This window comes from Hibiscus syriacus, unplaced genomic scaffold, assembly GCF_006381635.1.
Source record: "Hibiscus syriacus cultivar Baekdansim isolate YM2019G1 unplaced genomic scaffold, ASM638163v2 tig00006449_pilon, whole genome shotgun sequence".
NCBI lineage: Eukaryota > Viridiplantae > Streptophyta > Magnoliopsida > Malvales > Malvaceae > Hibiscus > Hibiscus syriacus.
In genome coordinates this window covers 124,140-149,974 of record NW_024062099.1, presented here as the reverse complement: position 1 = coordinate 149,974, position 25,835 = coordinate 124,140, and the positions used below count along the sequence as shown (strand labels likewise).

Below are 25,835 nucleotides of genomic sequence, written 5' to 3'. Positions count from 1 at the left end.
TATATAAATTATGTTTTGTATATTAGACAAATTTAGTGGTCCAACTTAGTAATTAGGGTACTTAATTTTTTGGCTTGCATCTCAGGTTCAAATCCCACCACTAATTTATAATTATACGTTTAATATTTAATAATTTAACGTTTTATAAATTAATTTAATGATGTTTATTATTAATGATGTTCATTTGTACTCGTCAATAGTGACAGCATCATCCTATATTTTAATAGATAATTCAGTTAAAAAAAATTAAAGTAATGATATACAATAGAAATAGATGCCGTGAGATCCTCATCCAAAAGTTAAAAGATTTCCTTAAAAAATAATTTTACATAAGTTATAATAAGATGAAAAAATATCAATTTCATACAATTAATAAATACAATAAATAGAAGGAATGATTAAAAAGCAACAAATTAATGATCAAACATTACACAATATGGTGAGCAGCAAAACCTGATTCCATGATGTTTCAGTCTTCAAATCTTACCCAAAATTTGAGAGTTAAGGCAAAGGCATTATCCCCTTTAAAACTTTGATGCCATCTGATTTCTCAATCTGGGGTGTTCGGATACCATTGAAATTGTCCGAGTTGTTACGGGTTTAAGGTGCTACGGTCCCTATGCTCTTGACTCCGGCCGCTTGGATTCCCGTGCTCTCGGCTTCTCCAACTATCCTGACTACCGTATTCTCGACTTCTCCAACTGCTTTGAGAGTGATTAAAGTAACTAGAACTGTAGTCTTGACTGCCAAAAGCTAATCTCTGAAACAACCTGATTTCTGCAGATTGTTGTGCCGAATCAAAGACTCCGCTTTGGCCGGGTCTCATTCCATTCGTGATATCCGATGACTCATCCAATGAGTCTAGAGCTCTCACTACCTATGAAGTAAATGTCGAAGAATTTCGTCTGTAAGCCAAACATTATAATAAACGAAGTTACCGCACTCTGAAAACATATTTACCTGGCTCATTTTTGGTCTTTTAGCAGCTGAATGTCGCACACAAGCGGCAGCTGCCTCAATCATTCGAAACATCTCATGTTCCACATAATTGTTTCCCAGCCTTGGAACCACCAACTCTTTGAAGCTTTCATGTTCGATTGCTTCAGCAAGCAATGGTCGAGCCTAAGTAACAAGATTTGAATAGTTTAAAAACAGTTGACATTGAAACACTGCCACAGGTTCCATTGCATTAGATAAAGAAATGATCAAGGTAATAACGATTAGGTGTAGCACTTTTGGAAATCCTTGTTCGAAGCTACACCAGATTTCAGATTTATTAGAAAAAGATCAAAAGATTCTTGATTATTCAACCACTGTAAGACTTAAAGAAAAGCTAAATCTTATGAACAAGTCCGAACAAAGCGCATGAAACCTTTTGATAACACAAACCTACTTGTGTAGCCTTACCCATTCAACCAGGCTCTCATCACCTAGGGGCTGAGTATCATCAACAGGCTTGCGTCCAGAAATTAGCTCCAGGAGCACAACACCGAAGGAATAAACATCGGATTTTTCAGTTAACTTGCCACTTGTTGCATACTCTGGAGCCATATATCTGTGAAAGAAAAAATTCATTAATCAGAAAACCTGAATATGATAATTTTATTATTACACATTACATGTTTGCTGACCAAATAAAACGGAAAATGGAAGTACAGTGCACAGTTGAACAGATCGTCACATCTAAAAATTATTGGATATTAAATGCTTTGAATCGCAACAATGTGCTTTAGATATATCAAAGTGATAATATGCATTTAAAATATGGACCTTGGGGGTAAGTTTTACAGCGGGGAAGTTCTAAACAGATAAAAAGTACAAAAGTAATGGATCATGCTTATGCAATATGGGGACAACAAAATCGTGCATAAGCACATGTAAGTTCAGTTCCACTAGATGTATCACAAAACGACATATTTTCTTACCTGAAGGTTCCCATCACCCGAGTGGTCACATGAGTATTTGAATCCAATGCCAACTTTGCTAGTCCAAAATCTGAAACCTATTATGGAAGCATGAATTGAGGGGCAGAAATTAGAGTGTAAAAGGGGAAATTATAATAATGGGGGGAAACCCCAATATAAGTACTAAGAATAGCACTGAGAAAATGTTAGTAATACGAATGGCATACCTGAGCCTCGAAATTGTTGTCAAGAAGAATGTTTGATGACTTGATATCCCTGTGAATGATGCGAGGATGGCCTGATTGAAGCAATAAAATTTCTAAGAAATCTTGCATAAGAAGGTACAATGAGAATGATGTAATGATGGAATATATCATAGGAAGAGCATAGAAACCTAGATCTTTATGTTGTTTAAACTCTACTTTTATTCTTATTCTTATATTTTAAGGGTTTGAAGCATAAGTCTGTCTCAAAGTGGGGCAAAGAAAAGAAAGAAGAACAAGTAGATTACAGTCTTCATGGAGGTAAGCTATCCCACGAGCTGAACCTGCAGCAACCTTGACTCGTATTGCCCAGTCCATAACTGGCTGACCTCTACCTGCAAAATTTCATAAAAGTGCATTGCATTAGAACATTACCATATGTCAAGAGAACCACAAAGAGTAGTTTTCATGTTTCTGTCCCTCATCTTAGATTCAATGTGTAGGTGGATACTCATATGCATGTGAGTTGAGTTCAGAGAGGATCTCGAGCAGTGGGCCGAAACAGTTAATGGAAAGGAATCCTCTTACAAAATTGGTATAAGAGTCCTCTTTATCAGTTGACGTATAATCATGCATATATGTCATTCAAGCTCCTTCACATTTTGAACTCAAAGTTATATCTGACATCTCAAAAGCAGATATAGTTAACCAGACAGATGTTTCTTAAGGGTTTAAGATCAGAAGAAGTCTAACCATGGAGATGGTAATGAAGGGTTGTTCGAGACATAATCATAGACGAGCAATCTTTGATGCTCTGATATACAGTACCCCACCAATGAAACCAAATGGCGATGATGTACTCGGCTAATAATCTCAACTTCTGCTCTGAACTCCCTCTCCCCCTGTCCACCACCAATCTTTAGCTGCTTGACTGCCACTTCTCTGCCATCTGTGAGGATACCTTTGTATACACAACCAAATCCACCTTCACCCAAAAGATTATGTTCAGAAAACCCACTTGTTGCCTGGATTAACTCTTCGTATGTGAACCATGACCGGGAATTATTGACCCCACCAGGCTCTGGTGACGAATAAAAACCACTGTAAGAACCACTTTCCACTAGTCGATGTGGAGTCCAGGGTCTTAAAAAGGCTGCATCTGCAGAGCAAGTTCCAATATCACTATACAACATTATTTCAGTTATAGCAAGGTTAAAAATGAAAACAAAAGAAGGAATTGAAATATGGCCCAAGTAATATGCGACTTGAGAATAACATTTATATATTTGTATGGAACATTCACTCTGAGTTTTTCCAATTTTCCCACATAAAAAACCCATAATCATTCCCTTTTTACTTTTACACAAGAAAAAAAGAAGATAACTTCAATGTTAGCAGCTGATAGACGTATAAAGTTGGCTGAAATTCTAATAATAATCTTAATTTAGGTATTACATTCTCTACAAAATCTTTTGGCTTACTATGAGAGAAATTTCCATTTCAGATTAAGACTTTTGGATTTTTAACCATTAAATAAGTATTGCTGAGGATTTCAAAATTAATCCTGTAAACACGGAAGAAATGAAGTTAATTCTCAGATTGAATTCAGAAAATTCACAACCAACGGAAGAACATAAAAAAGCTGCTCCCCTAAGCATTGTTTCATTTTTTACCTGAATTTTTAGATGAAGCAAATGGAGAAGGCACAGTGTACCCAATTTTTAGTCCAGCCCTCTTCCTCCTTTTCTGAACAAACCACACAGCCATCACAAGAAGACTGAGCACAATAAACCCAACAAAAATGCCTATTGCCACAGCCCCTCCAGTGCTTAAACCACTCTTACCAGAGGATGTTGCATTGCCAGATACGCCATTAGTTGACTTTGCAGTTGGTTTTTCTATTGGAATTGTGGGCAAAAGTGCTGAACCAGGACTTACAGTTGTTTTCGGAGTACTTGGAGTAGCTGGAGGTGACACTGTAGGTGGTGAGGAGGTTGAGGGAACCGAAGTCGGTGGGGACGATAATGTGGGTGTTGCGGGAGACGTTGTGGGAGGAGAAGACTTAGAGCCAGATGGTGAAGGTGTAAGTGTAGGAGGAGGTGTGGAAGAGCTTTCAGTTGGTGGTGATGAAGGTGGAGATTTTGTGGAAGGCGGTGTTGGAACATTAACCGGGGGAGGTGGGAACTAAAAATTATTTGTGGCGGTGGTGAAGGTGGAGATTTTGGGGAGGGCGGTGTTGGAACATTAGCTGGAGGAGGTGGGGAACCTAAGATTATCTGTGGTGGAGGTGGAGTTACAACCGTTGGTGCTGGTTCAACTTGTGGAGGAGGAGAGCCACTTGATTTAGTTGGTGGTGGTGATAAAACCGGAGAGGGTGGTGAATTATCAGCAGGTGGAGTAGATATTAGCAGTGATGGAGGTGGGGATGCCGGAGGGGATGGATGTGGAGATGAAGCTGGTGGCGGCGGTGTTGACAATGCTGGTGGTGGTGATGGAGTAGGAGCAGTAGGGACATCTGGAGGAGGGGATTGAGGTGGTGGGGATGACGAATTTGATGGTGGTGAGGATGTTGGGGATCAGTAGTTTGATTTGGCTCAGATGATGTAGGGGATGGCGAAGTGCTTGAGGAATCAGAGGAAGAGGTAGGAGGTGCTGGTGGTGGCGAGATATCACTAGAAGCTGGTGAAATTACAGAAGTTACAATTGAACTCATATTTCTCTAAATGGTCAACACTACAATATCCCCTACAATCTCATATCCGATTTAGAACATTCTCAACATCCAAATCTCTTATTGTTCCAGAAAACTATATTTATTCATGATTTCCACAGCACAATATAGCAAAAGTCGAGCCATTAAATGCCTATCAAAGATCTTTGGCCAAAGTACAAAGAAAACACCCAATACAAAATGATCCAACAAATCAATCAACCAACGCCCCTTCGTGATCTCAACAAAGATTGCACAGTCCGGCAACCTCAAAAATCCAAACTTCACAAAAGAAAAGAGAAAAAACCCCAACTCTCAGAGCCTCCAAAAAGCAAAAAACCCAGATCACCAAACTCAATTTTAGAGATCACAACAATGAGTTCCCACTTCCAAGCAACATCCAGAACGAGAATGCAACTGTTAATAATAATCGAAATGCAGCATTATAGGATGGACGAAACTTTGCAAATAAGGAGAAGAAAAAAACGAAGGAGCTCAAGTGTTAGAAAATGCTTACCTATATTTCCAAAAGCTGAAGAAAATTAAAATGTTGAAATAAAAAAGCACACTGGTAGATGGTGGTATTGATTTTTTTTGTTTTTTTTTTTTTGCAAAAAAACAAAGAAAAAGAAAGAAAGCCTTTTTCTTTTGAGAGAATTGTAGATAGAGATATAGAGATAAGAGTGAGCCCGCAAATGGTGCAAAGGAAACGTGGGAGCAACTTGGAGCCTTCAGCCTGTACTCAAAATCAAGTCTTTTTCATCATATGATCGACAAAACAGCGTATAATTCTGCACATGCAACGTTTCCTTAGCAATTTACTGAAATAATTTTTTTTTGAACAAGTACTGAAATAAAATCTTAAAATTTACTAATAAGTTCAGGTTATCAGGCTGCATTAAATAAATTTCATAATTTTAACTCTGTTACATCTAAATGAATTTTTATTTTATTTCATTTATTATCAGATAATATTACGTTCATAATATGAACAAGAAAATAATTTATAAGAAAAACTACATAAATGATCATTAATATTTGAATAAATTTTTATTTTCTTCATTAAAATTTTAAAAGTAATAAATTGGTCAACAATATTATAATTTGTAACAAATCAGTCACTCACCGTTGATGAATAATACAAGTGCCTACTTGTTTCATTGTTAATGAATAATTTCTAACATTTTGGATCGTATTACTCTTAAAATAATATATATTTTTTTATATAGAACATACTCTTTTCTATTTTCATTCTTCCTTACATTTTATTTTAGTAACAAAATCAAATTTCTAAACTAAATATTCTAATAAGCATTTACCTAACATGTTTTAAATCAATTCCAATAATCTTCCTATCCTCATTTCATCTTATATAAGCATTTAAGGTATAAAACTCCTCAAAGTGATTTCAACGAGCTCTGTCTATTTTATCATGAAATTTTGAATGTGTCTCTTTAATCATACCAAATAAATGTCAACAATCACTAGAACATGTAGCTAAAACGTAAAAGCTCTCAGTTCATTACCCCTCTCGTAGGTACGAATTGTTAAAAAAAATCTAATAACAACTAAATCAAATAATGTACTAATTTTAATAATATATTATGTAATATTACATTTTAAAAATTATATTCTTGAAAATAATTTTATATTTTGTAAATCAAATTAAATAGTGATAAAGAAAAGTATATTTAGCTATAATTAGAGTGACTTTTTTGTTAGATTAAAATAAAAAGGCAAAGAGCGGTCTACAGAAACTCCAAAGCCGTGTTGAGGTTTATCATTTAATTTACCAATAACATGAATATCCCAACAATAAGTCAGCGTTGAGAAATTCAAATGATAATGAAAATATATTATTTGAGATCTGATTCTGACTTCTCATTGGGGATGGGCATGGACATGAACCCGATAGGTTTCGATCTGATTTGATCATGTCATAGTTTTTTTTTAAAGAATTCGGGTTCGGGTCAGGTCGGATGGATTTTTAAAAGTTGATGTTCGGATCAGGTCGGATTCGGGTTTAGGGTAAAAATATTCTACCCAAAAAAAAATAATGTTACCTTATATATTTATGGATAATTATAATAATATCCTTCTCTATATTTTTTTTCCAATTAAATCACTGTTTTTATTAAATAAAAATAATATTATTATTTTGGGTCGGATCAGACCAAAATCAGATTTTATCTCAAAAATTTGGATTGAATTCGAGTCATACGAAGGATATAAAATTTCATATCAGTCAGAAACCCGATCCAAACCCAACCCATGCGCATACTATTCTCTCTTCAACCGCCCATAGTTTTTTGTTGTTGAATGAGCCGTGTTCTCGCTTACAAACTATAAATAGGATTAATTATATCAAATGTCTTTAAATTATCATTTATATTTTAAAACGTTATAATTATTCTTCAAAATTTTAGTATTTTTTAATTAAATCCATGCATCAACTTATTTATCAATTTGAGCATTATATATCAATTTTAATTTGACGTAAAACATGTTTATAACGTGCGAGGTTAAATATTTTATTAACATTTTGGATTAGTCGTGTTACTAATATAATTAAATTTTAGAAATGTTGTTTATTTTTTCTAAGTTTTAACATGTCAAATCCAAGTTATGTATATGTTTAAAATTTCACCTACATATTTTAAATATGGATTATTTTTAATTTGAATTAGCACATCAACTAATGATAATAATAAAAATAAATGCTATTTTCTTTAGAGATATTGAATTCAAACAGCTACATCTAGAGACATTGATGGATCTACCCTTAGTTTAAGGTGAACATGTGCCAAAATCTAAATTTTCTTTGATAAAATGTGATGTTGTCCTCCTATGAGTTCTCGAGGTCGAAAAATCACGTCTGTAAGATGTGAACTTATTGTTAATGTCTAAAAAAAGAACTTTGAACATATATTATATTATAAACCACATTAAATTATTAAAAAAACTTGGTAGATGCAATATTGATACTTTATATACTCAATTAGGTTATTTTAAAATTTAATAATCAATTTAAAATATATATCATAGTGGAGAGATGTCTAATATAATGTTTAGACATTAAATTTCACCCGATATAAATTTATTTCTTTTATTTAAAAAATCGATTTACATCGATTTTAATTTCAATTTAAATGATTTTGGAGTGGAGATGGGTTTTAGATAACTTTTTAATAATTTATGGGCTTCGTTAAGTATAGGTTTGGGATTGTTGGGCTTTAGGTTGTTAAATATTACAAACAAAGGGAAAAAACTGCAAGCATTTGATTATTAGTTGTAGATTAATATTTACACAGTGATTTTGAGTCGGCGGTTAAACTGAAAGAGCAAGATAAATAGTGCCATTTCCCCCTTCCGACTGTTGCGTTCTCAATTGATCCAGAAGAAAAAGAGATCTCTTTGGAAAAGAAAAGAAAGAATGGGAGAAGAAAGAGACGACCCGCAGGAACTGAAGAGAATAGCGGCGGCGGCCTACGATTACGAAAACGATCCAAGATGGGCAGATTATTGGTCCAATATCTTGATTCCTCCTCACTTGTCTTCTCGCTCTGATGTTGTTGATCACTTCAAGCGCAAGTTCTACCAGCGCTATATCGTACGTTTCTCTCTCTAATGTGCTCTGGGTATTTTCGATTTTTCATTTTCCTTTTTTCTTTCTCTGGGAAGTCTTTCTCTTATGTGCTCTTACGTTGATTACAGAATCTTTTAATTGGTTGAATTTCCCATATGAGTTTTTTTTTTTTAAAACATTGTTTGTTATTTCTGGGATTAGTGAATTTACCTATGAACTTTTATTAGTTATGGATAGGGTCTTTTGCTACTCGAGAAAACGGCAAAAGAAATGTGGAATTGCTTTTCCCTCAACCAAATTTAATTTTGTCTGAGAAATTTTAGTTCTTTTTCTTGTTTATGAATCTTCTTCACCTTTTAATGGCTTCATCAATGTAATTTACTAGTTTGTTTCACAAATATTTGAGTTCCTTTTCTCTCTTTAGGCTGCTAAATCTGCAGGAACCTACTTCTATGCTAGATTAATGATTTAGGAGTCTTGTTTATTTTGTCTACTAGCTTTTTTACTCTTAATGTCAATTCACTTCTCGAGCTTTGATGAATTGTGATCTTACTGGCTCCATGGTGCTGGGATTGGAGTCTATAGGCTTTCATTTGTGTTTGATGTAGTTTGCATCATATTTTTCACCCCTTTCACTGTAGTATGATGCTTTGTGTTTAATATTTCATTTTATGCTCAAAAGAAAGAGAATATCTAAAGAATACTGTCACTGCCAACATAACAATTCTAACCATGATTACACTTGTTTCTTATCCTGTTATGCATGTAATCTACTGGTACCACTTAAGTCCAAGCGGTTCAAGTTTTCATTCTTTATACATATATACATTTGATTTTTACATGAATATTCATTTTCTGCTTGTTTCAAAACAAAATTTCAAGTAGTAGAAGCAACAATCGAATTGGCCTTAATTATTTGATGCTACAATGGCCCACATACTTGAAAAGGAGAATCATTGGCAGTGGCTGATCTTGACATTGAATTTTGGGGGAGCCATCATATATAAAGGGAAATTTTAAAATAAAAAAAAAGTGGGGGAGCCATCATATATAAATGGAATTTTTTTAGAAAAATGAAGGGTTATAAAGCAAATTTTCCAAATTCTAGGGGAGCCTAGGCTTTCCCTTGCTCCTTATATGTTCCGTCGCTGATCATAGGTAATTGATGTTAAAATGGTCTACATATGAAAAATGAATCTTGTGTGATGCATACCCTACTTCTATTGGGTGGAATTTGTTTTATCTGTAATGTTGCTTACATTCAAGTTATTGTGATTATGCAAACACTTATAGCTGCTTTAATGCATATCACATTTTAATATTCAAGATCTTCTAGTAACATGTTTAACTTATACACCTAATGATCTGTGGAACATGTTTCATGAACAGGATCCTGATCTTGTGGTAGAGGCGATGCCATCAAGCAAACCATCGCAATCTGCAAAACCTTCTGCTTCATCCTCTACTTCATCATCGGCAGCAGATGATGGAGTTCGACCTCGCAATGCAGGTAAAAGATAATTTTTGATGCAACTCAGACTAGAAAAAGAAACTACAAATTGAAATAAATAACATAGAATTGTATCCTTTATTGTATTTTTTATTCCTTATTAATGAGTTGTTTCCTTCATTGAACTTAACTAAATTTGTCCACTAGGCTCAACCACCCGAAGTTCAGGGGCATCAGCAGCTGGAGGTTCAAATACAAGTTCTGTGCGTTGGGATCGACAAACACTACAATTTTCTGTCAATGCTTGGGTATAACCCTCACCTCCTCTCCAATTATCTGGCGTATCTGCATATTATAAAGTGTCTCTTGCCTTCTTATCATGTTTTTTCAAAATTGTTAATATCTAATTAAAATTATAATATGAAATATTTTCAGTCGTAACATCTGTTAATGGTTCATCTTTCATTTCCTGCATATATTTTTGTTAGGTTTTTTGCTAAAAATATTTCTTGCAGGTTTTCATCGTTGCCGTGCTAGCCATCTTCCCACTTGTTCCTAGAAGTCTTTCCTACAGGGCTTATCGGCTATCATTTGTGGGCACTGCTTGTTCCTCTCTGTACTCTTTGTATGCACTATATGGGGTAAACTTTATTCTACTTGTCATCCATTTGATTTAATACACCATTGTTCTTGCGTTGAATCTGTGCTATACGTTATGCAGAAACCTAGGGCATGGAATTTGCAGGCAGTTCAAGTGTATTTTCAGTCAATAATTGCAACTAAAGATTTTATATACTTAATCTACTGCCTTACATTTGTTACTTCACATCTTTTCCTTAACTGTAAGAGTTCTTTTCTGCCCTTAATATTTTAACTTTTTTTTGTTACTGAATTCACTTTATTGTGTAGTGTGATGAACTAATTTGGATCTTCATTGTAGTTGCTTTGATTCCCATTTTCTGCCGAACACTTGAACAAATCGCGAAGTTCTTAAGGCGTAATTTCAATCGTTCCACCATGTATAGGTATACCCTTATTGAGCTATATAAACCATCAGCTTTACTACAATTTACCAGTTCATCAGCATGTATATATATGTTTTTTTAATTAATTATTTGATCAGACACTTAATGATTCAATTAAGAAATTCATTTATATCATATTTGAAATGTCTTCAACTTTGTGGTCTCTTCCGGTGTTAATACCGAGCCCCTTTGTTTTTACAGGAAGTATTTGGAAGATCCTTGTGTGTGGGTAGAGTCAAACACGACGACCTTGAACATACTTTCTTCACATGCTGAGATTGGAGTTGGTTTCCTTCTAATTGTTTCCTTACTCTCGTCAGTTGCTTAACAAATACATTTTTCCTATTTTGGTTTATTCTACCCGTCAGCCATTCCACCTTCTGCGTCCATTCTAATTTGCTGAAATTTTGTATGAACTTTTGTAGGTGGCAACGTAATATCATACAAACTTTCATGTACTGGCAGGTCTGTAATCTTCTTCTGTAACTTTATTTTTCATTTTTTGTTTATTAGCTCTCTGTTCAGCAGTTGTCTGGAAGTTCGTGACAGGTTGATACAGAACTATTTACCCAGTTTACATATTTTTAAAGAACAAGTAGAGGAAAAATGAATGAATTAATGTGTTTGCTTCCTTGTCCTTTTCCCTCCCTCTGGCAGCTTTTGAAGCTTATGTACCATGCTCCGGTTAGTGCCGGGTACCACCAAAGTGTTTGGGCAAAGATTGGGAGGACGCTTATTCCTCTTGTCCAGCGTTATGTACCATTTTTGAACGCTCCAGTTTCCGCAATTCTGCGATGGTGGTTCAGGTAATGGCCGAAAATAGATGATAGATAGATCAACATGAACCATTGTTTCAGATAACAGTTGAAAAACATTGATAAACATGAACCCTATATGCGCTTTTGTTAGCATAATACTGATTTGGGATAAATGGAGTCGCTCCATCTCGAGTATAGATGGGGATACATTGATTCAGCTAATTACAGATTTTTCAGCCTATCTTGAATTTAAACTCTCATTTTCAATTTACTTCCTCAATTGTGCTCTTAATTGTGATAAAGATGCTAAAGCAAGGTCATTACCTTCCCTGAAATCACGCCAAATATGCTTTTATCATAAACCAAAGAATCTAACTGACTATTAGTCTCTAGGAAGTGGGAGGTGGGGTCACCTTTGCTCTTTCGGTCTTTAAATATTCATCTTTTAAACCAATAAAAACAAAATAGGAAAAAGAAAAAGAAAACCCTGTGCTGTGCTGGCGACGACCAAGACGATGCAACCCAATCTCTTTTAAAAGACAAAGACATCACTTTTCATTTCAGTGTAAACATGATACATGTGTTGCCGTTAAAGAACAAAACCATACATATGCCCAGTAATTTGGTAAATTCATATATGTCATTATCTAATTGATCAGAAAATAAATAAAAATTAATTAAACCCGAGATGTCTAACTAAAATATCTAATGCTCAATCTTATTCATTGCGTGATTGAGAATAATTATTAAAAACATTTTTGTCTTTTTATACGATCTTTAAATAAATTATTAAACCCCACACATCTAAACATCAAAATTTCATTTTATAGAACATGTATAATTTTACATCACTATAATTATCATTAAAAAATATTCTTAGTTTTCTCCACTGTCGACCGTTGGTATTCTTTATAATCATTTTATTTTTTATATTATATCTTTATTTTTTTTTATTTTCAATAAGTCTGTATATATGGTACGATTTCATTTGTCATTAGGACACGTTTTTTCCTTCCTTTTCACACGTTTTTCGGTCATTTGACCTTTGTGTCCACATATCTTTTTCTATTCCTCGGATTGGATTTGGATATACTTGTTATACGTTCGTGGATAGTTTTTTCACGTAGTTTGAGTCTGATTTGTTGTTTTTCGGTGGTTTTTTTAGTAGTTTGATTCCTTTTGTGGTTCGTTTGCCAGTGCTATCAGATTTGCTTGTATTTATCTTTTTTCGAGTTTTTTTGGTTAGATTTTAATCTTTCCATGTATGGTCCATTGTGATCTTAAGTTGCTAGTTTTGTTTCAATGAATATAGGAAATCGTCCTAATTATGTGCTTATTTTACTATTATGATTATAAATCTTTATTATAATTTAGAATATTTATTATTTTAAATAAAATTAATGATTTCTATCTAAAAAATTATCATTAAAAAAATATGTGTGTGGGTATTTACTTCCTCGCTCTGCCTAACAGAGTCATTCCCCCCAAATATTGGTAGTCTTATAAGAATAAAAGGATAAGATTTTCTTTTTCTCGTTCTTCTTTTTGTAATTTCAATATGCTTATAAATATACATGAGAAGGGAGAAGTTAAGCACAAAATAAGAGTGGCTACTTCTCCCAAAACAATGAAGGCTTTTCCTATCATTTGCATTCTCTTCTTATCCTTCTTCCTTCCTTTTGCTACAGCTCAAGAAGTTTATCATGGTAAGATCATTGCTTTCTATTTTCCTTTTATGATATGATTTAAGATTTCAATACATATATATATATATATATATATTATGAACTTCAATCATATGTTTATTAAAAAATAATACAAATATAAACAATAATATATACCAAATATTATGATGCGATACTCACCCACTTTTAAATAACATGAATAATATCTGGTAACGTTTAATTTTTCAGAGTTCATAATTTTGATTTCAATGATATGTAAAAATTTTGTTTGATATAGTGGAGCAATACGGGCGTTATAATGGTTTTCCGGCACCGAGAAGACCAGGGCCACAACATTCGACTAAATTTGCTTCATGCTTTAAAAACGGAAGCCCTGTGGAATGCCACTCGTCCCCACCACCACCGCACACGATGGCAACGGCAGTGACGAGGGGGGCTATTGTTTATGTTGGACGACGCAACTGCCCTTGCCATCATTGAAACTTCTTTATTTCTGCCTACGTTCATTGTGTGTTACCTACTGTGTTCACTAGGGTGGGATTGAGGTTTGTGTTTGGAGAGTGCTTTTATTTCACTTTTATGTTTTAAATGTACATTTATTTAATTATAGATTTGGTTACTTTTAATCTTCGCAGATTTCCCATTTTAAAATTTAAAAATGGTATAAGATAAAAATTAACTAATTAAAGGATATAAAGTAAATTTATAACTAATGTACAGTATAAAATTAATAGAAGAATTTGATTTAGTAAATTTAACAATCAAAATTTCAATTTTCAAATAATATAATATGACGCAATGCCCAATGGACAGTGTCTATTCCGATGTCGACTTACTTTTATTTATATTGTATTTTATTTATTTTAATAAATCGTAGTCCTAGTCTTAATCTTACCTCAAGGAGAATGGAGACTCTAGAGGAAAGAATTGTGTTGCTAGTAGATCTAGAATCCATGATCTAAGGGTATATGATGGAACAAAAATAATAATTTGACTAACCGATCAAATGTATTTACTCATTTATAACGTTTTACTACCTATGTTAATCCTGGTTAATATAATTGAAATCTTATTACAAAAATATATTAAAAATACTAAATTTAAATACTAAAGACCCAAATTCATAACTTTTTATACAATCTGAATTTGATATGTCTGAATTGAAAATGGCACAAACTGAAAGCACTTTGAATTGAGAGTGACTTGAATTTAATATACCCAAATTTGATCTAAGTCGAATATCGATCGATCTAATTTTAACCCAATAATTAAATCGAAATGAATTAATTCTTTATTTTATCATTATCTCATTTTATCAGTAGCTTCACTTTGTTACACAGGAATTCATTAGTATTTAATACTCTCACACAGGAGTTCATACTCGTGCATGTATCAACATGACACCAAATGCATGAATGGTATTTGATGAAAAATATGTACAACACACTCATCAAACTGTCAATAACAAAGCTTCCTGTTTTTTTGCATGGTTAGACCCTTAATTAACACTCACTCGATCTTACGATAACATACTGATTATGTTTGTGGATCAAGATATCTTCTTTGAGCAATTCTATTGTGTCTTGCATTAAACTTAGGAAAGTGAAAGTTGAGTGTTAATTTCGTGCAAGCCTTTACGATGTGATTTCTTTTCATCGTCTATTCCAATCCTTTGGCTTAATCTTAACTGTAGATCGGGTAACCATTCCATAACCTTCATCACTTTATCTTTGATTCATCTGCATATCAAATAAAGATAAAAAAAAATTATTTATTACCTATAAAATATTAGATTCTAAGATGGAATTTAAATGCATAAAATAAAAGTTCATCAAAAGTGAGGCGTTCAAACATAACATGTACAAGATATGTAAATATTGAATATCAACTAATTGAAAATATTTTAAATGGATATTACATTATAATTTAGAAGCTTCCGGTTATTCTTCATCCTTGAGTCCAACATGTTCCAAGAATCGCTGCCGCCTTCCACCATCTCCTATAAAGTTTCGAATAACATGCTGTCTGGAGAAATCACACCCATCTTCTTCGATCGTTCCTCTATTCTAGTCTTCTGCAATCTTCTGAAATCAGACTTCTCCAAGTTGCAAGTAATCGACCTGTCCAACAATCATTTAACAGGTAAGCTGCCATCCGAGTACTTCAGTGTTTGGAAGCCATGAAAGTCGCCGCTACCAGCAACTTATCACCATCCATGTTTGCAAATACAAGCTCCCATATGGTTACTGTGACATTGGCTCCGAAATCCCAAAAGCCATTAGTGATTTGAAGCCTCATTCGTGTACTGAACTTTTCGAATAACAATCTCGATGGCCAAATTCCATTGTCTGTTGGGAGAAATTTCGAACCTTGAATCTTTTGGACTTTTCTCGAAATAATCTCGCCACCTATCCAAACTAAACTTCCTTGAACCCTTCAACGTTTCTTAAATTTGTTTTCTTGAAACCTGTTGGTTTTGATGAGGTAATTAATATGAACTTACAAGATTTTCCTTCATTTTACTGTAATTAACAATATACTAATTAGAAGATAGCTAAGAAACAGGAGAAAAAAGCCGGAGTAAAAGTAAAGACAAACATTTAGCTGATTTTGAAACTGAAAATCCAGTCCATTATTAATAGCATAATAAGCATTCTCATTTATTTAACACATGATAACCGTAATTGCAAGGAAGCAGTGGAAACAACCTTGCTAGCTCAAATTAAAAGGAAAGCCCAACCATGAAAATGACGAGAAACCTAAAACACTTGGCGATGAAATTAGTGTATCCTATGGGGGTGGTGGTGGGGGGGGGGGGAACTAAGTCCTTTCCTCTGATTTTGCCATGGAAGGAGAGACGGGCTTCATTCTGCCCCTCATGGTTTCCACAAGATGGTTGTTTCTGCAATCATGGAAGTGACAACATATGGATCCATGTTCGAAGCCGGCCTCCTGTCTTCAAAATACCCTTTTCCGGCTTTCTCGGTGTCTCGACCAACACGAATCGATGCTCCACGGTTTGCAACACCCTGTCCGAGAGTTGGAATAGATAAGAACGTTGTAACATTTGTGGAGATTGAAAACCACAGATATTGGACTCGTGCAAAGATGTGTTATCATATAAATTGTCAGAGGTGGTTCCATTTTTTTACCCATAAGAAAGTGTTGATGTCGGCGGTCTCGTGCCTTCCGGTGAGACGGCGCTCGTTGCCTTCTCCATAGGCAGCAATGTGTTCCTTGTGCCTTAGCCCAAGCTTTTCAATTGCTTTCTTGATAACCTCGTAACCTCCATCACTTCTCATGGACATTGTACTGAAAAATCATATAATACAAGCACTTTATTAATCAGTTGTCCCACTAACTTTCCAAGATAGATTCAAATTGTACCTGTAATTTGTGTGAGCGCCGGCACCGTTCCAGTCTCCCTGGATTGGCTTAGGATCAAATGAGAGCACCACTCCAGCAATCTCAGTAATCCTCTGTAATTCAGAAACAGAGATCAAATTAACTCTTGATTTGAGTAACAAAAGTAGATATTTTTAACAAAAGCATGCTAGATCACCTCCAGAATGTAACGTGCCACCCACAATTCATCTCCGGCAGAGATGCCGACTGCCGGACCAACTTGAAATTCCCACTGTAAAGAAAAGATGATAGATGAAGCTTAAACATATTCAATAACTAAGAAACACAAAAGAGTGTATTATACAGTGGTTATACCTGTCCTGGCATCACTTCTCCATTGATGCCACTGATATTGATTCCAGCATATAAGCAAGCTTTGTAGTGAGAATCCACAATGTCACGGCCATAGGCTTTGTCCGCGCCAACGCCACAATAATAAGGACCCTGTCCCCCCAAAGTATCCCACGGACTATTACGATATAATCTTCCAAAATATTTGATATTATTTACGTTATAGATCACCAGAATCAGCGTTATTGCATTAGATTACGAAAGCAAGTTCCATTAGAGATTAATATCATCCATCCACTTGGTGGCTTTCCAATATAAACGCTTTAAAAGCTTTGATTTTTTAAACAATGGTTTGAAAGAGAGGAGTACCTGAGGTCCAGGATAGCCACCGAGAGGCCATCCGAGTGGCCATTGAACATCTTTCTGCAACAAGGTATACTCCTGCTCAATTCCATACCTGTTTCTCTCGCACCGGATTCAAAGCAAATCAACATTAAATCATTGGAAATAGTTTAAAAAAAGATTTGACCCCATCGTTGGGAGTAGGAAAATACCAGGGTTCTTCGGCTGCAACATCGGGATGGCTGAATATCTTTGCAGCGTTGCATCTCTTGTTTGTGGGGATAGGCTCACCGGCTGGTGTGTAAGCATCGCACATAACCTGTGTAAAAATCAGTTCATTGATATGCACAAATCTACACTAAAAAGTTTCCATTTTTTAGCCCCGAAAAAAAAAACACAACTTACAAGAATATTGTTGCCCCTCCTGAATGGGTCTCTGAATATAGCTTGAGGACTAAAAAGAACAAAAATCAATCAATATCTTAGAAGAAACTAAGAGAAAACTAAAGAAACCCAAAGAAAAAAACATACTATAAGATCACTTCACTGTCTTCTCCTGGAGCTTGGCCAGTGCTGGAACCATCATAGTTCCACTTGGGGAGCTTTGAAGGATCGGTAACAGGGCCAGAAAGGGTCTTCAAGTAACAAAAAAAAAAAAAAAGACAAAGAACATCATATTATTACAAAGTAATGAAAAAAAAAACTTTCGGAAAGAGGCGAAATCAATTACCCTTGCTTTGCTTCTGAGGTCCATGCCAGATCCCCCAATCCTATTCGACAAATATAAAACAAAAAAAAAACAGGGAAAAGTTGAAACCATAAGAAAAGTCACCCCGGATATTATTTGATAAGCTATTCAACAACCAAAACAAGATGATAATCAAAAGAGAAACGTTACCCATCGTTTAGATGATCACGAACTGATATTTTAAGTTACAAACATTCACGAAAAATTAGAAGAAGAAAAGTACTTGAAGCAAGTTCATGAAGAAAAACTGTTTGATTATATTAGAGAGCATACAGAGAATGAACAAAACAAACTAAAGAAACCCATTGACCGTAACACTGAGTTAAGCATGTTTATGAGATATATGCACAGAAACAATGATTTTTTATCTTTCTGAAAGGGGATGGAGAGACCGACCAGATGTATTCGGCAATGATTTTGTCAGTACAGTCGGAGAGATTGAGATTAACAAGATCTGCAAGAAGCGCCATATTGATTCTTCCCCAAGCAAATATATATTGAAACAAAGATATTTCTTTTCTGCAAACTCTATCAAACAGAGAAGAAAAAAATACAAAGATGCAGTGGGAGGAAGGTCGCTTCCTGTATTGCCTTTTATAGAACTGTTGAGTTCGGTTGCTTTACAATTTGTTTTTTTTTATTGCAAGTAAACAAGGATATTACTTTACTAAGTAATTTTATTATTAACAATTATAAAATGATCACTTAATTATTCATAAATTTTAAATTTAATTTTTTTTATTAAAAAATTAATAGTGTCTAAGTAGAATGTTAATTTATTGACTGAAATATAATAAATTTAATCTCAAAATTGTTTAAACTGTATTTTTTTGATCAACTCTATGTTTATATTATGGCGTCAAGTCAGTGTTTTAAACATTGTGACATCGAGTCAATGCTTGAAAATAACAGTGATATCACTAGAAATCATTAAAATATGATTTTGTTATATCACAACCAATAGGTTAACGTCCAACTCAAATGGACGTCAATTTTTTAACAAAAAATACAGGTTTTGGAATATATGAATATTCAGATGATAGTTTATAAATTTTAATAATTAAGAGACTCAATAAAATAATATTTTATATTCGATAGATTATTTTATTAATTTTAATATTTAAATGACTCAATAAAATAGTATCTTATAAAAGAAGAAGCATTTGCGTATTTTATCCTAAAATTTTATATTTCTTTGACAATAAAGAAAAAGAATTATTAATTTCTTTGTGCAGATTAAAAAAGTTGGGTGCAAATCGAAATTATCGCCCGTGAAGGGGTATCTTGTAATTAGTCAGAAAAGGCCGGCTGTTTAGAGGTTAAATTACCGGCTCATCCCTTGGTTTATCAATTTTAAATTAATTACTTAAAATAATACCATCTTCTCTTATTTTCCTCTAATTTCGCCTCTTTAGTTAAGTCCCATGTCTCTCAGTGGACGCGGAGGGACGAAGGAAATAATGGTCTTTAACTTCGTATATATAAATATTCGATTAATTTAATTATTAAAGTTCTTCGTTAATTTAGTAAAAAAAACTGATGACGTGACTTTAAAACTATAGGCTTAAATTTCAAGTTTATTCATAAATTATAATTAATAGTTTTAGATATTTAAAAGAAAACCTTAAATTTCTAAAATATTAGAAGATCTAGGAATGACTCGATTCCAAATAATTTGTTTAGTGATCTTTAAGTAAAAGTAATTCTAACTAATACAATGATGTCATGTTAAGTGTTAACTTCTTTTAGGTAGGGATGGGAATAGGTTGGATTTTTTGTCCACCCGATCCGATCCGAGAATAAGAGAGTCTCCACCCGAGACTCGACCCGACCTGACTAAAATAAGGTTTCACTCGATCCGACCCAACCTGAATATATGATATCGAAACCCGACCCGACCCGAAATAATGAAAAAATTATTTTTATTCAATAAAAACAATGACTTAATTAATATATATATATATATATAGAGGGGTATTATTGTAATTATCTCTAAATATATAGGATAAAATTATATATTTTTTCGGGTCGGGTCGGGTCGGATTTTTTTCACTCTAAACCCGAACCCGACCCGAACTCAAAATATTTTTAAAAAATCCGACCCGATCGGGTCGGGTCGGGTTTAAATGCCATCTCTACTTTTAGGGGCTTAACAATTACATATTACATTTTCTAAAATAAAGGGGCAATTGGTCAAGCTTTATTATTTGAATAAATTGTTCCAGCGTTTTATACGAAAATTCAATAGATTCTTTTAATTATTTTTAAAAAAATACTAAAGTCTTTAATTCTTTATTCGATATTGAAAAAATCTAAAAGAAAATAGGAGTTTGTATGGTAAGAATATTAACAGTTCCATATTTGAATCGTCAAACAATCCAAATGTCAACAATTAGAATTTGGAGATCTAAATTTTAGTGCACTCATTTATATGGTTGAACTTGAAAAGTAGGTTGGGGAAATGGGGTTAGGTGGAAGAAAAAATTGGCCATCTAACCATTTGGAATAAGTAGTTTCTCCCCCTTAATTAATTATATATATGTGTGTGTGAAAAAAACAAAGTTGAAAGAACAAAATTAATTTAAAATAGTCAAATATAATTTAGAGGCACATTTATATTTATATTTTGGATAACTAGTATTACTTTATCTTTTATAATGTCACGAGGTGTGAGTTTAGGATATTTTGAATAGAAATATGGTTATTTTTCTTTAATAGTTTAGAGTGATTATAATGTAATATATGTTTGAAATATTTTTTAATCATTAATAACACACATAAACATTGCAGAGCAGAACTCAGGACTTCAAGAAAAAATAACATTCTTTTTAATCATTGAGATCATTTATTAAATATATATGATAAAAATTAAAATATAGAAAAATAAATAATATGATAAAAATATATATTATAATTTTTTATGATGACATAATATAGTATTATAATGTCGTGTTAAATTTTTAACAATAGTCTAATGGTTTCTTCTTCTAATCTTAAATTTAATATCTTATATAATAAAAATATGCCAAAGATTTTTTAGTTTTAAATGTTATGCAATTTAAAGATTTTAAATTTAGGAAATTGATATGAAATAAAACGTTTAAAATTAAACTAAAAATATTAATAAATTTAATAAATAAATAAATAAGATTTATTCCGCATAAAGTACAGTATACTTTTTTTCTTTCTAAGCGCCACGAGCAAACTGTGGCAAAAAGCTTCCTTTTCCATTTTCTTTTGTTTTTAGTTATCCTATCTCTGCTCCAAAGATAAAGGGGAACAATACTTTTGACTAAGCTTCCTCAATTAAAAGAGTAAAAAGAAAAATATAATATTAATATAATAAGAAAAATAATTTAGCTTTTTGAAAATTTAAAAAAAAGGAAAAAAATATTTTATCGAGTCGACAGTGTCGTGGTTTTTTGGACCCGTAGAAGGTCGATCACCCGGAATAGGATATCCATTGTTGAGTGACACGTGGCTGTTTGTAATCCGTCTCCTTCACCGTACAAACCGCGTGCCGTTTGGGTGCATGCACCGTCTCAATACGGTGGCTTTCAATTTCCAAAGTCTTGCTTCTAAGAAATTCGGGTAGTCCTTCTATTATAGGGTATTATTTTATTAAGTATTTTAGTTATCAAAAATTATAAAATAATTTTTTAATTATAAAATATCATTTTGTTGAGTCTCCTAAATATTAAAAATTATAAATTTTGACTATTTATATGTTCTAAATTCATATTTTTTATTTTGAGAAAATAACCTCAGTGACCGAAAATACCTTGTAATATACGATTTTGACCAACTTTTTTTGGACTTGCCAAAATGACCAAGTAAATCGTAATGCGATTGATAATTCGCAACGCGATCTCCGGTATCGCAAATCAATTTCCAGATTCGCAACGCGATAGTCGAAGTTCGCGTTGCGATTCATTCCAAATTGTTGCGATAGGCGAAGTTCGCGTTGCGATTCATTCCAATTCGTTGCGATAGGCGAAATATTACATTTGTTTCTTAAGAATTTTCTCTAAAAATATAGAATTCGCGCGGACGTGTCGAAGACACGTATTACCACAACCACGACCACGACCACGACCCGACCCGACCCGACCCGACCCGAGACTGGACGGCGGCGGCGCGCGAGAGTCCCCCTTGTTCTCTATCACTCAACAAGGAAGTGGGAAAACCAAGCCTTAAATATCATTCCCAATAGTGTTTCCAATACCATTACCTTCATTGTTGTAAGAGTTTAATTTTGAAACTAAAGAAATATTTATTCGAATAAATAACTTACCCTTTGAGGACTTTGATCATAAATGAAGTAATTGCTAAAACTAACTCTGATTCGGGTTCTTATAGTGTTCAAATGACTTACTTGCAAAGAGTAGATGATGACCAAACAACTCGATATGTTTCCTTTGTGTCATTATCAGCTAGTTTTCGTAGTAGCATCCTCAGTTGAAAACTTCCATCATTGTCTCCTTTGCATTTGTTTAGTTAATATTTTTCTTCCATCAAAGTCCTCAAAGGGTAAGTTATTTATTCGAATAAATATTTTTTTAGTTTCAAAATTAAACTCTTACAGACAATGAAGGTAATGGTATTGAAAACAAGTGTTGGTAATGCTCAATCTCACATAGTATTAGAAACACTATTGGGAATGGTATTTAAGGCTTGCCTTTCCCACTTTTTTGTTGAGTGATAGAGAACAAGGGGGACTCTCGCGTGCCGCCGCCGTCCCGTCCCGTGTCGTGGTCGTGGTCGTGGTCGTGGTAATACGTGTCTTCGACACGTCCGCGCGAATTCTATTTTTTTAGAGAAAATTCTTAAGAAACAAATGCAATATTTGGACTATCGCAACGAATTTGAAATGAATCGCAACACGAACTTCGCCTATTGCAACGAATTTGGAATAAATCGCAATGCGAACTTCGACTATCGCGTTGCGAACCTGGAAACTGATTTGCGATACCGGATATCGCGTTGCGAATTATCGATCGCATTGCGATTTACTTGGTCATTTTGGCAAATCCAAAAAAAGTTGGTCAAAATCGTATATTACAAGGCATTTTCGGTCACTGAGGTTATTTTCTCTTTTATTTTTTACGGACGGTTGAGCTGGACGTTAACTTAATCACTATGATATGATACAATTTGATCTTAAAACTGTTTGAGTTATGCTTTGTGAATTGAGTCTTTGTTTCCATTATATCATCAAATCAATGCTTTAAAACATTATGTCGTAGAGCCAATGCTTGAAAGCAACATCGATGCTAATAGGCATCATTAAAATATGAATCATATTGAGTCAGCTTGTTAACGTCCAACTCAGATGTTCGTCATTTTTTTAACAGGACGAGTTTAGAACATATGAATAGTCGAGTAACCATTTTGTAACTTCTAATAATTGGGAGACTCTATAAAGCATCATCCTATAATTATGAGACAAATTTGTAATTTTCAACATTCAAACGACTCAACAAAATAGTGTCTTATAATCGAGACCAGTATACTTTACCTAAATTCTTAAAAATATATATTTTTAGTTAGAAAAAAAAATTGGTTCAAATGAGGTGTTGAAAATTTTATTTTTTTAATCAGGATGTTTGTTATTATGTTTGTACGAAGATGTCGGGAGCATTTGATGTCTTCGGGGCAGGATGCATGGAAGACACAACGTTTTTCTCATGCTATATATAATCTGGTGTGCTGTGTAATCTAGAAGTAATTAGATCATCCGATTGTCTTAGAAAATCGTCTGATGCTCTTCATGTATTCTTATTAACATGATAGTAAATATCTTCATGTATTCATATTGTACGAGTCAATTTGGGATATTTTTTTGTTAATTCAGTTTTAACTCAAAAAAAATGTTAATAGACTCTTATTCATCTTTAATTTTGGTGATGCTTCACTGTTTTTGAATTCGCCCTGAGATTTAATATGCAAATTCAATTTTGTAAACACACATTCTTCCATAATTAATAATTAAAATTGTTTTTTTATTAAGGATATAACTGCTAAGATAAGTATATTTTATTTTAATGTTTAATAAAAATAATTCAAGTTATTACAAACTTTAATAATAATAAAAAGTTACCACTGTAATATATGTAAGACCAATTAATTATTTATGAGAAAAGTTATATTATCCTGTCATATGAAGGTAGGATAGGTGAAATTGAGTCAGACAAAACCAAGACACACCAAACTTGGGGTTCACACAATATTCTTGTTCCTATATGTGCTAAATTCAATGCATCCTTGTTATTTACAAACATAACACTATCATACGGTAAAATTATATTAACAAGTCACCGAACCCAAAACAAAGGAAGTATAAACTCTTATTAAATAATCAATTCATAAAATAGATCAGGTTTAGATATGTTTGAAAAAATTGTATTATTTTAAAAATTAAATTTATTTTTATAATAATTTTTATAATTAAATTTCTATATTATTTTTTATTTCAAAAATCTTAGTTAATTTTATAATTTATGTTTAATTTTATCATTAATTAATAGTTTAATAATTATATAAAGGTAAATACATTTTTTTAATCATCTATATTTATAACTTTTAATAAATTAACCCTTAAAAGTTAAAAATAGTGATAATTATTAATTTTTAATTAATGATATTTTTAATTTACTCAATAAAAATTAAAGGTTAAATTGATAAAAGAAGTAAATATAATTTTTTTTTTAAAATTTCTTTCATTTATAGATATGAAGTCAATAATGAAGAGTAAAATTAAATAAAAATTTATGATAGAACGAGATTTTAAAATAAAAATAAGGTACACTACATGAATGATCATTTAACAATGAGATAATTTTACCATATAAGTTGGTTTAAGTGATAAGCAGTTTGATATTGTTGAAGAAAGGTATTGAGTTTGAATCCTTGTGTATGCAGAAAATTTCTGCTAGGAGACTCACTCACTAAAATCAGTGTGTGAAGAGGGTTGGTCATGATTAATATTATCAATTAAGATAGTATTTTTTCGAAGTTTCCAGTTTAATTAGGAATATGCAACTTTTCTCTTTTATTTTTCTCTTATTGGTAAGCCATTCATCTCTTTCTTTTTATGTCTTTATTGATCGACGACGACACTAACTTTAATTTTGATTATTGATCATCGATATTTTTTTATTCTTTTTTATTCTTTTTTCTTGTTTTTTATTTTCAATAAGTCTGTCTGTATGACATGTTTTCCTTTGTCTTTATAACATGTTTTCTTCTGTCTTTTGATACGTTTCTTCTGCATTTTGGCACGTTTTTCAGCCGTTGTTTTTATTTATCATTTTCGAAGGGTTGGTTAGACCTCGCCACGATTGATAAAGATCGTGTTTATCTGTTATATTGTTAATATTTTCTACTTTGGACTATCAGATTGAATTTGGATACCCGTTATGCGTTCGTAGATAGTTTTTAACGTCGCTCGAGTTTGATTTGTAGTTTGTCGATGGTATTTTAGTAGTTTGATCCCTTTTTGTTGTTCGTTTGCCGATACGATCAGATCTATTTGTACATATCTTTCTTCGGGTTTTCTTGGTTATATTTTAATTTTTCCTTGTATGGTCTTTATGTGATCTTAAGTTGTTAGTTTTGTTTCAATGATTATAGAAAATTGTCCTAATTATATGCTTAATTTACGATTATGATTGTAAATTTTTATTGTAATTTATGATATTTTCTATTTTAAATAAAGTTAGTGATTTC

The 25,835-nt window shown here is 32.9% G+C and overlaps 2 protein-coding genes and 1 pseudogene across 2 annotated transcripts; 1 reads left to right on the top strand and 2 right to left on the bottom strand.

Annotated features, from left to right (window-relative positions):
- Window positions 1-356: 356 nt before the first annotated feature.
- LOC120200707 lies at window positions 357-5,400 on the bottom strand (annotated as a pseudogene).
- A 2,787-nt stretch (window positions 5,401-8,187) lies between these two features.
- On the top strand, window positions 8,188-11,855 carry LOC120200706 (transmembrane protein 33 homolog). The gene is made up of 9 exons (XM_039201473.1): window positions 8,188-8,427; window positions 9,793-9,913; window positions 10,061-10,161; window positions 10,369-10,494; window positions 10,575-10,695; window positions 10,794-10,878; window positions 11,080-11,193; window positions 11,304-11,343; window positions 11,536-11,855. The coding sequence occupies exons 1-9, from the start codon at window positions 8,251-8,253 to the stop codon at window positions 11,686-11,688; spliced, it is 1,038 nt and encodes a 345-aa protein (XP_039057404.1). The 5' UTR covers window positions 8,188-8,250; the 3' UTR covers window positions 11,689-11,855.
- Window positions 11,856-15,909: 4,054 nt separating this feature from the next.
- On the bottom strand, window positions 15,910-18,666 carry LOC120200705 (glutamine synthetase cytosolic isozyme 1). The gene is made up of 11 exons (XM_039201472.1): window positions 18,504-18,666; window positions 18,090-18,129; window positions 17,891-17,994; window positions 17,765-17,813; window positions 17,572-17,678; window positions 17,387-17,474; window positions 17,042-17,170; window positions 16,884-16,958; window positions 16,709-16,800; window positions 16,474-16,633; window positions 15,910-16,350 (listed from the first exon to the last, which is right to left on the bottom strand). The coding sequence occupies exons 1-11, from the start codon at window positions 18,575-18,577 to the stop codon at window positions 16,198-16,200; spliced, it is 1,071 nt and encodes a 356-aa protein (XP_039057403.1). The 5' UTR covers window positions 18,578-18,666; the 3' UTR covers window positions 15,910-16,197.
- Between the last annotated feature and the right edge of the window lie 7,169 nt (window positions 18,667-25,835).

Coding starts and splice junctions, on each gene's coding strand:
- LOC120200706 (XM_039201473.1), top strand. CDS start 8,251: ATGGGAGAAGAAAGAGACGACCCGCAGGAACTGAAGAGAATAGCGGCG. Junction 8,428..9,792: donor AGTTCTACCAGCGCTATATC/GTACGTTTCTCT, acceptor TTTCATGAACAG/GATCCTGATCTTGTGGTAGA. Junction 9,914..10,060: donor AGTTCGACCTCGCAATGCAG/GTAAAAGATAAT, acceptor TTTGTCCACTAG/GCTCAACCACCCGAAGTTCA.
- LOC120200705 (XM_039201472.1), bottom strand. CDS start 18,577: ATGGCGCTTCTTGCAGATCTTGTTAATCTCAATCTCTCCGACTGTACT. Junction 17,995..18,089: donor ACCTCAGAAGCAAAGCAAGG/GTAATTGATTTC, acceptor TGTTACTTGAAG/ACCCTTTCTGGCCCTGTTAC. Junction 17,814..17,890: donor GACAGTGAAGTGATCTTATA/GTATGTTTTTTT, acceptor TGTTCTTTTTAG/TCCTCAAGCTATATTCAGAG.